The sequence below is a fragment of the Diceros bicornis genome, chromosome 24 (assembly GCF_020826845.1).
Source record: "Diceros bicornis minor isolate mBicDic1 chromosome 24, mDicBic1.mat.cur, whole genome shotgun sequence".
NCBI classification, from domain to species: domain Eukaryota; kingdom Metazoa; phylum Chordata; class Mammalia; order Perissodactyla; family Rhinocerotidae; genus Diceros; species Diceros bicornis.
Window position 1 is genome coordinate 13,093,260 of NC_080763.1, and position 13,044 is coordinate 13,106,303.

A 13,044-nucleotide genomic window follows, 5' to 3' on the forward strand; every position below is an offset into this window, starting at 1 on the left:
AAGTAGTCTTTAGTGTTCAAGTCCTGTGCCTCTCCCTCACTGAGGAGTTCCACTGACATGCAGAAGCAGTCATGACCTCTGAGCTGTGGGGATGGAGTTGATGTTTTCTTCAGATTCCTTCTGACTGCTGCACAGAAATTGTCTATTTTAGGCTAGCCCCTGGCCTGTGTCTTGCTTCCTTTCTGTAAAATGGGGGGAAAAAATCTTTCCTGCTTGCTTTGTTGGATAAATTGGAGGATGACTTTAGGTTATAGATAAGAATATGGAAAAGGAACAAAAACTAAAAATCGTACACCTGTAAAGTATAATACCTATGGTTTTGGAAATGTACTTCCTTTAGGATAATAACTTATACAGCTTTGCTTAAGAAAGTAATTTTTTTTGTTTTTTTTTGGTGAGGAAGATTGTCCCTGAGCTAATGTCTGTGCCAGTCTTCTTCTACTTTGTATGTGGGACGCTGCCATAGCATGGCTTGATGAGTGGTGTGTAGGTCCACACTCGGGATGTGAACCCATGAACCCCGGGCTGCCAAAGTGGAGTCCGCAAACTTAACCACTATGCCACTGGGCTGGCACCAAGAAAGTAATTTTTAACTGGCTTTGGCCGGTTGCTGTGTTGGAGTGCCAGTGTTTTTCTACCAAAAGACCTGATCAGAGAAAATCATGAAAGATCTGAATTTGTACACTGTGCTTTTAGAATATAAGAATATAGAATTCTGTATTCTCCTGATGCGTTTAAAATATCATCTGATTAAAAGCAACTTTAAGAATGTGTCTATCAGGGGCCTGCCCCGTGGCTTAGTGGTTAAGTGCGCGTGCCCCGTGGCTTAGCGGTTAAGTGCGCGCGCTCCACTACTGGCGTCCCGGTTTTGGATCCCGGGCGCGCACCAACGCACTGCTTCTCCAGCCATGCTGAGGCCGTGTCCCACGTACAGCAACTAGAAGGATGTGCAACTATGATGTACAACTATCTACTGGGGCTTTGGGGAGAAAAAGGGAAAAAAAAAAAAAGGAGGAGGATTGGCAATAGATGTTAGCTCAGAGCCAGTCCTCCTCAGCAAAAAGAGGAGGATTAGCACAGATGTTAGCTCAGGGCTGATCTTCCTCAAAAAAAAAAAAAAAAAAAGAATGTATCTATCATGTAAAACTGTGGCATATTAACGTATAGAATGTTGAGAGATTATTAATGGGAAAAGGCTTAAGTTTGTCAAAATTTGATTCTGACTCTCCTTGATGGTGTTTCACAACTACCTTTGCTAATAGCTGTGTTTGATTAAATTGTATACAAGTTTTAGAAATGTGTTTATAGAATTAATACCCTAATTTTCCTAAGCTTTAATCTTCTTATCTGTAAAATGGAGATAAAAGTGTCTAAATGATAGGAATACTATAATTAAGAAAATATATATGAACAAACCTTTTAATTTTTAAAGTGATATATACTATCATAAAGTGTTATTATTGTGGTCCAAAACCTGGGTCTTAAATCATTAAAATATGTTGAATTAGCACTCTTCAGGGAAAAAAAGGTGTAACTTTTTAAAATTGAAATTTATTTATTTATTTATTTGGTGAGGAAGATTGTCCCCGAGCTAACATCTGTGTCAGTCTTCTTCCATTTTGCATGTGGGACACCGCCACAGCATGGCTTGATGAGCAGTGTGTAGGTCTATGCCTGGGATCCGGGCCCTCGAACCGTGGGCTGCTGAAGAGGAGTGTGTGAACCCAACCACTATGCCACTGGGCTGGCCTCTAAAAATTATTTTATAATGTAGATGTTGTCATTTTCTTAGTGATAATTTTGAATATTGTAGGCTGAGGAAGAACGTGAAAAAGAAAATGAAGAAGTCACAGGACAACTAAAAGTGGCTGAAGAGGTTGAAAAACTCATTGGACAAGTGGAAGTCTGGGAGGCAGAAACCACATCTGTTTTGGATCTTCTGAGACATCAAGATGATGTGGACACCTCAATGGAAGAATCTTTGCAGGTATGAATGTAAAAGTATTAAAAGTATAAAAAGCTTTCATGGCTGTGGACTTCCGTATTAAGATAAATTAAAAGTTTTAAAATACATAGTAATAAGCCTATTGTTTGAATTTTCTTTGTTGAGAATTTTAAAAATGTATTCCTATCCCTTACTGATCATTTGCTGTGATTTTGCTTGAAGACAGAGGATGGATTGGAAGACCACTAATAATACCTTATGAGTCTAAATTCTTGAGCTAATTTTCCCAGCTACAGAATGGAGATTAAAATATTCTCTTGTGTTAGTGGGCAATGAGGAGCTGAGTGAGTGAGTTCAGTCTCATATAGCTCAGTGCAGTGTGAATATAAGAGATTATACAATCCGTACTTAGAAAGCTCACCCACCGGTTAAGCCACTTTCCCTTCCTTACTTGATGCAGGGAAGGTGAGGGATGTTGTTAAAACTCCATTCTGTCTTTATTCTCAGGCAGTTGACTTATTGAAAAGCAATGAGGCAAGAGTATGTCTTAATATCACTCAGTTCTCCTGGGAAAGAAGCTACAATTGAGATTTTTACTGAGTTCCAGCTCAGCTATAAAACTTAATATTACAACAAGATGGAAAGTTCCTGGAACAAGGGAACATTTATGTAATTCTTCTAAATCTACATTTCTGAAAGGTGTATTTGTAGCATTTTTTGTTTTCATTGTTTATAAGAATGATACTTTTTATTGCTTTGAAAATATTATGTAAACTTACCTGTGCCATCTGCCTATGTTTTTCTAATTTTATTTTATTTTATTATTTTATTTTTTGTGAGGAAGATTGGCCCTGAGCTAACATCTGCCAATCCTCCTCTTTTTGCTGAGGAAGACTGGCCCTGGGCTAACATCCGTGCCCATCTTCCTCTACTTTATATGGGATGCCGCCACAGCATGCTTTGACAAGCGGTGCTTCGGTGCGCGCCCAGGATCCGAACTGGCGAACCCCGGGCCACTGCAGTGGAGCACACGCACTTAACTGCTTGCGCCACCGGGCTGGCCCCCTAATTTTATTTTTCTATTTATTTATTTGCTATATCTGGAATTTATTTTGGCAAAAGAAATGAGTGAGAAATTCAATCTTTAAAAAATATTTCCAAACAATAACAATGATCCCTCTTATAAACAGTGAAAATACAGACATGCTGGAATATACTTCTGTTAAGAAGGAATTAAGAAGATCTCTATTGGATTGTAAAGTAAGAAATGCAGGTTGCTGAACAGTGTGGGTGATGTGATCCTTTTTGTGTTTTTTAAAACAGTTGCTTTTTTATGCTTTTGTATCCATAGAAAAATGCCTGTAAGGAGTTACAAATAACTAACTCTGTCTGTCTTGATCCTGCATTATGCTCCGCTCCTAGTACATTTCCTAGTACATAGTAGATATAAACTAGGTATTTTTTAAATGAGTGTGTGAATGATTGATTAAATGACAGCTAAGGGAGGGATGGAGAAGAAGAGGAACTTTTTCTTTACATGCCGTACCTTTCTATTCTTGTTTGAGTGTTTTACATGAGCTTTTGTTACTTTTATAATTAAAAAGAGAAAAAAATTGAAATTATAAACGAATGTGATAATTGCTGAACATTTAAATAATGCGTGTAAGTATAGAGAAGAAAATAAAAATCACCATAATTCCACTACCCTGCTATAAATATCAACATTTACATAGTTGATATTACACAATATAATTTCTATTTTGTCACACACATGCCACCTTTGAGTTGTAATTAAAAAAATTTTTTTGCTAATTTGATAACTGAAAAGTGGTACTTCATTATTATTTTAATTTGTACTTATTTGATTACATGTAAGATTGAGCTATCTTTCATATATTCATTAGCCATTTGTTTCTGTGAATTACCTGTTCTTGTATTTTCTGAATTTTCTTTGGGATCCTAGTACTTTTCTTATTCAATTTATAAGCTCTTTGAATCATGACCCATTTTCATTTTTGTGCCAAATATTTTTACCAAGTTGTTGACTTTTAAGTTATTTTATTTCACGTAGAAAATTTTTATATTATGTAGTCATTTCTGTCCCTACTCTTATGCCTAAAAAGGCCCTCCACATCCAGAGAGCAGATCAATTTTCACAGATAATTTCTTCTTTTTGTAGTTTCATATCTTATGTATAACTTTCTGATCATTTGAAATTTGTTTTGGGTATGTTGTATAAAGCCTGGTTCTAAAAAGATTATTTTCCAATAACCATTTTCTCCACTAACATTTATTGAATTTTCTTCAGACTAATTTGACTTAGAACAACTTCATTTTAAGATTTGTTACTACTCTCAACTCATTTTCTCTCTATTGGCATTTTATTACTTGTAGTTTTTATTTTATTAAAGTGCTTAGTATATAAAGAATAATCTCTGAAAGACTGTGTTGCTCAGAATCTGTATTAATATAAAATTTCCAATGGATTTTTAAAATAACATTTTTTAGAATATAAATTTGCCTCATTTTGGATTAATAATTAACTTTTTATGATTTCCTGACAAGATTTTTTAAGATTAATGTTTAGCATATAATCAGAATGTTTATTGTGATCTCACTTTAATTTGTTTTAATAGCATCTTATTGCCAAAGGCTCTATGTATGAAGAGCTTGTGTCTAGAACTGAAGACACTTTACAGATGGATGTACAAAATATTTCAAGCCAGGAGTCTCTGCAACATGTTCTCACAGCTGGGCTTCAGGCAAAGATTCAAGAAGCTAAAGAGAAAGTCCAGGTATCTCTTTAATATTCTCTATTTAGTGAATTTAGTCTTTAAACCCAAGCGGTCAGTGGGAGGACAGGGAAGAAGGGGGAATTGCCCTGTAGTTTGGAAATGTTTTGTAAAATATTACTTTTGCATTATATTTTATTTCTTTATAATTTAGAGCTTATTGGAAAATTTCAGTATAATAAATAGGATATTCTTATGTCTAGTGGAAAATATGAGTTGCTACTCAAAGAAAATATTTATTAACACGAATTTTCTAAGAAGTTGAACCAAGTGTTAAGTTGAGAATCTTTTATCTTCGCAGATCAATTTGGTAAAATTAGGTGCAGTGTTGAAGGACTCAGCTAATGTTTCACCAGACCTGGATGTCAGGCTGAAGATGGAAGAAGCACAGAAGGAACTTGAGTCATACATTACGAGAGCTGAGCAGTTACTTGGCCAAAGCGAGAGCCGGAGTGGACTAATTTCAAAATATAAGGTGGGACTCTTTTCAACCATCAAATGTAGGATATTTATTATTAGCTACCTATCTCATTTGAAATCAAGATGTTTCCATCACTGTAATTATACACAGAGTTACTGTCACTTTTAAAAATTCCCCAGTTTTATGCATTGTTCCTCAGAGACTCTTAAAAATAAATATTCAAATGAGGATTTTTTTTAATTCAAATTTTATTGTAGACCCACCAGGTGGACTCAGGGATGTAGTGCAAAGAGCACAGCTGACTCTATGACATTAAGCAAGAATTTAGTTTCTCTGGCTTTTTTAGTCAATTAAATGATCATCATAATTCTAGCGCTATCCAGCTGCCAAATTTGTTGTGAATCTTTAAAAGAAAATAAGGGATATGAAGACACTCAGAGTAGTTAAAATTCTCCAAATGTAAGGTAACACTTCATTATTAAAATGCTTTGGTAAAAGTTACTTATGAACGTATGCTTATTGGTAGCTAAAGATCCAATAATGTTTTGTATGGAGACAGTTTTAGGTTGGTTTTTCATGGTTTGATAGTCAGCTTAAGATGTATCTAAAGCAGAGACTCACTATTGATTAACATCGTGGGAGGTGCTTGGGGGGATATGAAGTAAAAGTAAAGCGAGCTCTCTCCCGTTGAGTAAGGTATGTCCTGTCATTCATTCATTTATTCAACATTTAACACACTTACTGAACATTTAAAATGAGCTAGGCTTTTTGGAGGAGATAAGGATGAAGTAAAGCAATATTCCCAGCACTGCTGCTCCCACTCTTTTTATGAAAAGGAGCTCCCACAGGAGCCTCTCTTCCTTCTCATTGTGGCCTCCTTGTCTTTGCCGGGCTTCAACCCTGTTTTGGCTTTCTTCATTGTTAACTATGCTGGATCCCTTTATCAGCCGTTTCGACATTGCTTTTCCCACAACCTCAACGCCCTCACCTGCTTGATCTTATGCTATTTGCACTTTGCTAGCCACCAACTTTGACCAGTTCCACTTTTTTCCCCAATTTTACTCTTACATTGCCGAGAGTGCTGAAGTGACCTTAAAAGGTCAATGGTTCTTTTAAGTAATCGCTAGGCTAGATTTCAAGAGGGTAGATATGGTCAGCTCAGGAAAGGGAGGAGGAAAAGGAAAAACAGAGGCTCCAGGCCCCTTCTCTACCAGAGAGAAGAGTTAGAGTTGTCAGTTCTTGGACTGTTTTCCTCTCCCTGACCATCTTCCTTCGGAATCTGATGTCAGGGATTCCCCTTTTTGGTCTCTTGCATTTGGTGAAGTAGATCCATTTCCACAGCAGAAGCAAGATCCCTGCCCTGCCAGGTACTGCTCTGGGACCGCTGGGATTCCAGGGACACAGGTAGTAGGAGCTCCTTGCTGGCCTTCAGGGTTAGAGTGTCTCCCTGGGTCATAAATCTAGCAGTCCTCCCAGTGGCCTTGGAGAAGGTCCCTGGGGCTCAGCGTTGTACCTTCTGCTGTAGGCCAATAATAAATGTGCAATGAGTGCATGAAGGAATTCCCACCCTGCTTAATTGCCTTCTCCCCTAGAATGACTTTCGTCTTCTCATCTCCTATAGGTTTTCTGCCTCTTTCACAGGCCCCAAACTATTCTTTGTTCTGTCATTCACTAATTACCTAAGCCGGGTTTCTGCTCTTGCAGAGTATTGCCAGGTAATTGCTTGGCCCTGGGCAGAACTTTGAAGGCCATGATAAGGTAATGTTGCCTCCTGGCAGCATAAAAATGCTTATGCACAATATTAAATATTTGCCATATTAACCCCACTATAAGTTGTGTCTTATTGCAACACTGATGTCTAATACATGCTGGTATACTCTTCATGTTATAGTGCTTATGAAGTATGGTCATCTGCTCAATACTTAAGAGCTTTAGAGGAAACATTGCAGTGGCTTATTACCCTGCACAATCAGCCTTTTGATTATTTATCAAAGAGGTAACAAAAATCATTTTCAATATCATAAAGAAGTCTTTATCTGAGCCTCAAATGTGTAACTGCATTTGAATAATAAATATTTTGCAATTATTTTCAAGAGAATTCAAGAGATGCAAAAGGGATATCAACCTTAATTTACAAACCAAAGTCTCCTCTAACTTCAAATCATCTTCAGAGAGTCCTTTCCTAGTTCTACCTGTTAAAGACCTATCAAAATTAGCTTTGAGGCTTTGGCAGTAGAATGAGGCTTCTGTGTTCTTGTTTGCATTTTTTTTTTAGGAAGCCCTAATAATTTTTAACACTAAAAGTCTGGCCAAGTATTTGAAAGCTGTTGAAGAACTGAAAAATAATGTGACTGAGGATGTAAAGCTGTCTTTGGAAGTAAAGAGTAGAGATGTCTGTGCCAAGTGGGAGGTAAGAATGTGCATATGTGTCTGGGGCTTATGCTTATAGATCTGAACCTGGGCCTGTTTGTCAGCAGGGCTATCCCCGTTTGCTCCGTATCACAGAGGGGCTGGTCCCTGCTGCCTGCGGTTCCCAGGCCCTGCATCAGCTAGCTTCTGCCCATGTTCAGCCAATGACGGCACTGTTTGGAGATCAGAGGGTGATTGGAGGGGGGAAAGGGAGCGTACAAAGCCTTTCTTTGCCTCCCTTTTGTGGACAGTGTCTCTGGCAGCTGTGTCTCCCCCTGGCTGCAGGTTCCACGCTTCCAGCTTCTGGTGGATGACCCTTCTGCCTGGGCTCCCCTGAAGCCTCCAGCCTAGGGGTAGGAGCAGCTTTCTGCCAGTACCAATCTCTGGGTTGTCTTACTGTCCCCTCTGGCTTTCAGCTCTTGTGTGATCAATCCCCTGCATTTAATTCCCTCTGCGTTAAATATGTAGTGTTTTCTGGTTTCCTAGTTGGATCCTGACTGAGACAACATATTGACACATACACACCTACAGAGTTTCATAGGAAAATAGGTGTAGGCTTTGGTGGCAGACAGACCTGGATCCAGCAGCCATGACCCTGGGCAAGTTGCTTAACTTCTGGGAGCCTCACTAATAGGATGGGAATGACTCCACCTACCTGGTAGGCTTGTTATAAGGATTTATATAGCACCTACCACAAAGTTTGTGTGCAGTAAATGGTCGACACAAATAATCCATAACCAATCTATAAATCAAAATTGGGGTGAGTTTATTATGAGCCAGATTTGAGGACCAAATAACCTGGGAGAGTTCTTTCACAAAGGAATGGAGCACTTCAAAGAAGTGGGGGTGTGCAGAGTGGTTATATACAGTCAAAAAGTGTGTATCACGTATGATTGCAATGTCTCTTTTGCAATAGTCATGAGATTGCCCTGTCGGCACAGCGATTGATGGACACAGTGGGTAGCAGGTCTGCTGTCTCGAGCTGGGTGGTCACAGGGTGAGCACAGCAATCAATTCCTACCTAGGGAAAGATGCTTATCCTTAAGGAAATGCCAAAGTGGGGGAAGTTACATCTTTATCTTAAGGGCATTTGTTCTAGTCTTTGGGCCATGGCAAATGCTTAAAGCAGATATACAATAATGCATGCTCAACAGCCATGTCAGGCTCTTTTGGAAAAACAAGGTCAGGCTGAATTAGTTTTACACCAAATGGCTTCCTCGTGTACTCCAGTATATCCCATTTCTTGCCATTTATTTATCAAAATGGTATTTAGTATTAAATATGTGTGTGTGTGTGTATATATATATATATATACACACACACACACGGAGAGAGAGAGAGAATATGGTAATATAATTGAATATCTACTGTTAAAGTTCCTCTTAAAACACATTTTAAAATAAGCTTTTTTATTTTAGAACAATTTTAGATTTACAGAATTATTACAAAGACAGCACAGAGAATTCTAGTATGCCCATGCCCAGTTTCCCCTATTACTACCATCTTATATTAATATAGTACCTTTGTTACAATGAATGGATTAATATTGATACATTATTATCTAAAGCTTATACTTTATTCATATTTCCACAGTTTCAGTTTTCCCCTAATGTCCTTTCATCTGTTCCAGAATCTCATTCAGGATACACATTATAGTTACTTATTATTTCTCCATAGGCTCAGATATGTGTTTTGTATATATTTTCTCCCAGTCTGCAGCCTGTCTTTTAATTCTTTTTTTTTAATTTATTTAATTAATTAATTTATTTTTGTGAGGAAGATCAGCCCTGAGCTAACATCCATGCCAATCCTCCTCTTTTTTTGCTGAGGAAGATCGGCCCTGAGCTAACATCCGTGCCCATCTTCCTCTACTTTATATGGGATGCCGCCACAGCATGGCTTGACAAGAAGTGCGTCGGTGCGCGCCCGGGATCCGAACCCACGAACCCCGGCCCACTGCAGCAGAGAGCGCACACTTAACCGCTTGAGCCACCCAGCTGGCCTCTGTCTTTTAATTCTGTTAACAGTGTCTTTCACAGCTAAAACACATTTTTAGTTAGAAAGAAAAAAAAATATGTTAATGGGTCTGGTATATTTTAAAATATCCTCCCCAAAGACACAAGGATGAATCCGAATTTCATGTAAGCTCTATTTCTGTCCTTTGTTACTACAAATATTTTTGTATATCTAATGGAAATCTTTTCAATGTATTCTGTTCCCATGGTTAATATGTGCCTCTGGTTTTTTGGTAGTCTCTTCATCATGAAATGTCTTTGTATATTCAACAACTAAAAATAGACATTGAAAAAGGAAAACTTAGTGACAGTATTTCAAAACTTGAAAAACAAATAAATAAAGAAAAGAAACTAATTCGCAGAGGAAGGACCAAGGGTCTCATCAAGGAACATGAGGTAAACAACATGTTTCCCTTTATATTTGGTTGTCATTTTGGGGCTTATCTTAAATGGTTGTGTGTGTCCTTGGCCTAGGATTAAATCTGCTCTGAAAATTACTTCAGCCCTCTCATCCCTTGGGGATTATCCCTTATGTGGTTCAAGTTCTAACTACAGCCTGTGCTTCTTGGTTTTTAGAAGCAAAAAAATTCAGCATTGAGTTAATATTTCATGACTTACCTTGATGTGTCTCAGTGGCCCTTGTCCTCGAGACTCTGGTTACATGTCACCTGTTGCTGAAGCACCCACAAGTGCTTTTGTTGGGACTTGGTGTTCTCAGAAGCACAGTTTTTGTGAAAGATAGCAAATCAGGATATAAACTAGCTGGGGCAAATCTAATGATCTCTTTTTGGTCCCATCCTGTTTGAATATTTCTCCATATTTGACAGTACTGACCCCTCTTTTCGTTTCTTTTAAACTTTCTGCTGCTGTGGTTCTCCCAGTATCTATCCTCTTGCTTTTCCTTATTTGTGAGGGGGGCGGGGGAACTTCCTTTTAGTGTCCCTCACAAATTTCCCTTTTTTATTGTGTTATCTTAATGTTTTAGTTTTGGGGGTCTCCATTTTTGGCTAATTTCATGCTTGCTCTAGGCGATCTTATGCACTCTGGGGTTTTAACTGCCCTTGTCTACAATGATGGTGCCTAAATCTTTGTCTCCAGCTGAGTCCTGTGCCCTGAGCTCCAGGTTCTGTTTCTGAGTTGTAGACATCACCAGCGTTCTTCAGAGACCTCACATTCAGCATGTCCAAAACCAACCAATAATATCTCCTCTCAGACTTTCCTTCCTCTTATCTCTCCTGGTTATGAAAGGCACTGCCGTCTGAGAACTCCTGTCCTCTGCTTCTCACTCAGCCGTAATGGGTCAGTTGCCAGGTTCCATCTGTTACTCTTCAGAACGGCTGCTGCTTTTCCTTCCTTTCCTTTGGTGCCGTCACTTCCCTTAACCTGGGTTACTTTCTCAGAATGTTCATCATCCTCCAGACCCATCACCAGAGTGATCCCTTTGAACCACAGATCTTATGTCACTGGCTCACCACTAACTCCCAGGACATCTCAAACTCTTTAGAAGGCCACCTAGGTCCTTCACAGTCTGGCCCCAGGACACGCCTTCATTGTCACTTATCCTGTGCTGTGCGCTCCAGCTACACTAGACTATTTGTCCTCTCAGAACATCTGGAGCTTTTCCTCTTTTGGCTGCTGCTTCTGCTAGGAATGACCTCTCTCATCTTATGCTTGGAGGACTCTTACTTGTTCTTTCCACATCTAGCTCAGGTGGTTCCCTCATGTGGAGTAGACTTTCTCTGACTACTTCAGGCAGGTAGTGGCTCTGTCATAACACTTGTCACACGATATGCTAATTATTTGTGTATCTACTGTAGGGGAGGAAAAAGTTTTCCTCCATCCTCTTATGGTTGCTGGCTGGGTCTGAAAATTAAACTGACAAAGACAAATTAACAGGAGAAAAGCATACACATTTTATTTAATTTTTACATATACATGGGAGCATTCACAAGAGAATGAAGACCCAAAGAAGTGACCAGGGCAGGAAGCTTTTATACCTTTTAGACAAAGAAACAGTAAATTTTTCAAGATTTAATAAGACAAAGGAATGGGCTAGGGGTAGTAAATAGTGAAGAAGTAACCAGGAAGATAAGGGTTAGTTTAACAAGATTTGTTTGCAGATTCGTCTCTGGGCTGATAAGAGTTTGTCTCCAGTAAAAGGAGACTTTATTTCCTGCTTTTGGGAAGAAAAGTGGGAGCTTTTTCTGTGTTTACTGCTTCTTAATTGCCTTCAGCTCAAAATAGTTTTTATGTCAAAGAGGCATAAGGGGGGATAAGTCCCCCCTTATCCACAGGGGATATATTCCAAGACCCTAAAACCACTGACAGCACTGAACCCTATATATACTATTTTTTCCCTATACATACATGCCTATGATAAAGTTTAATTTACAAATTAGGCACAGTGAGAGATTAACAACAATAACGAATAATAAAATGGGGTAATTATAACTATTGTAATAAAAGTTAACGTAGATCTTAGACGATTTTTTTTCTTTCCTTGTTAAATGAGAACTTTCAGCTTTTCACTTAAAGGAAGCACTTTAGGGCTTCTCTTTGGCATATCCAGATTGGCAGCATCACTACTCTTGTGCTTTAGGGCCATTATTAAGTAAAATAAGGGTGACTTAAACACAGGCACTGTGATACCCCGACAGTCGATTTGGAAGCTGGGTGGGTAGTGTATACAGTGTGGATACGCTGGACAAAGGGATGATTCATGTCCTGGAGCAGGACAGCACAAGATTTCATCATGCTACTCAGAATGGTGCACAATTTAAAACTTACGAATTGTTTATTTCTGGAATTTTTCATTTAATATTTTCAGACTGCAGTTGACTGCAGGTAATTGAAACGGTGGAAAGCAAAACCACAGATAAGGGAGACTATTGTATTCTGGTTTCCTTCACTCTGTTACTCGACTGGGCTGACTTCTTCATCTTTGTTTCTCTGGTGCCCATTGCTACACCAGGCACACGGTGGACAGACCTGTAAAAGAACATGTTCTTAAAGTCACACACATCTGTTAGTTTCTAATCCTCATGGACTAATTATGTACACTCATTTGAAACACATTTCCTGCTTTTTTCCTCAATCAGGCCTGCTTTTCTGAGGAAGGCAGTCTGTACCAGCTTGATCACCACATGGACGTCCTGCGGGAGCTGTGTGAAGAGCTGACTTCACAGAAGAGTCAACAAGAACTGAGGAGAGTGCTCAAAGATTATGAACAAAAGATAGAAAGGCTTCGGAAAAGTGCTTCTGAGATTCATATGACACTGCAGCCTACGCTGGGAGGCACGTCAAAGAACAAGTTAGTGCTTCCTAAGAATAACTACGTGTCAGGGAAAAATAAAAAATAACTACGTGTCAGGGAAAAAGCCTCTTGGAAAATCAAATGACATTGAGTATTATTCATTCTCTTTTAGGGTTCATTTTTCTCCCTCTATTTTAATATGCAATTTT

General features: G+C 38.7%; 1 protein-coding gene across 10 annotated transcripts in view; it reads left to right on the forward strand.

Moving 5' to 3' along the window:
• SYNE2 (spectrin repeat containing nuclear envelope protein 2) overlaps window positions 1-13,044 on the forward strand; it is a 265,485-nt gene that overhangs the window by 59,830 nt on the left and 192,611 nt on the right. For all 10 annotated transcript variants that reach the window (XM_058567087.1, XM_058567088.1, XM_058567090.1 and 7 more), the window contains exons 18-23: window positions 1,814-1,987; window positions 4,582-4,740; window positions 5,039-5,212; window positions 7,434-7,568; window positions 9,820-9,978; window positions 12,681-12,892. In XM_058567087.1, the coding sequence (XP_058423070.1) occupies window positions 1,814-1,987; window positions 4,582-4,740; window positions 5,039-5,212; window positions 7,434-7,568; window positions 9,820-9,978; window positions 12,681-12,892 (1,013 nt within the window). The remainder of the gene's footprint in view (window positions 1-1,813; window positions 1,988-4,581; window positions 4,741-5,038; window positions 5,213-7,433; window positions 7,569-9,819; window positions 9,979-12,680; window positions 12,893-13,044) is intronic.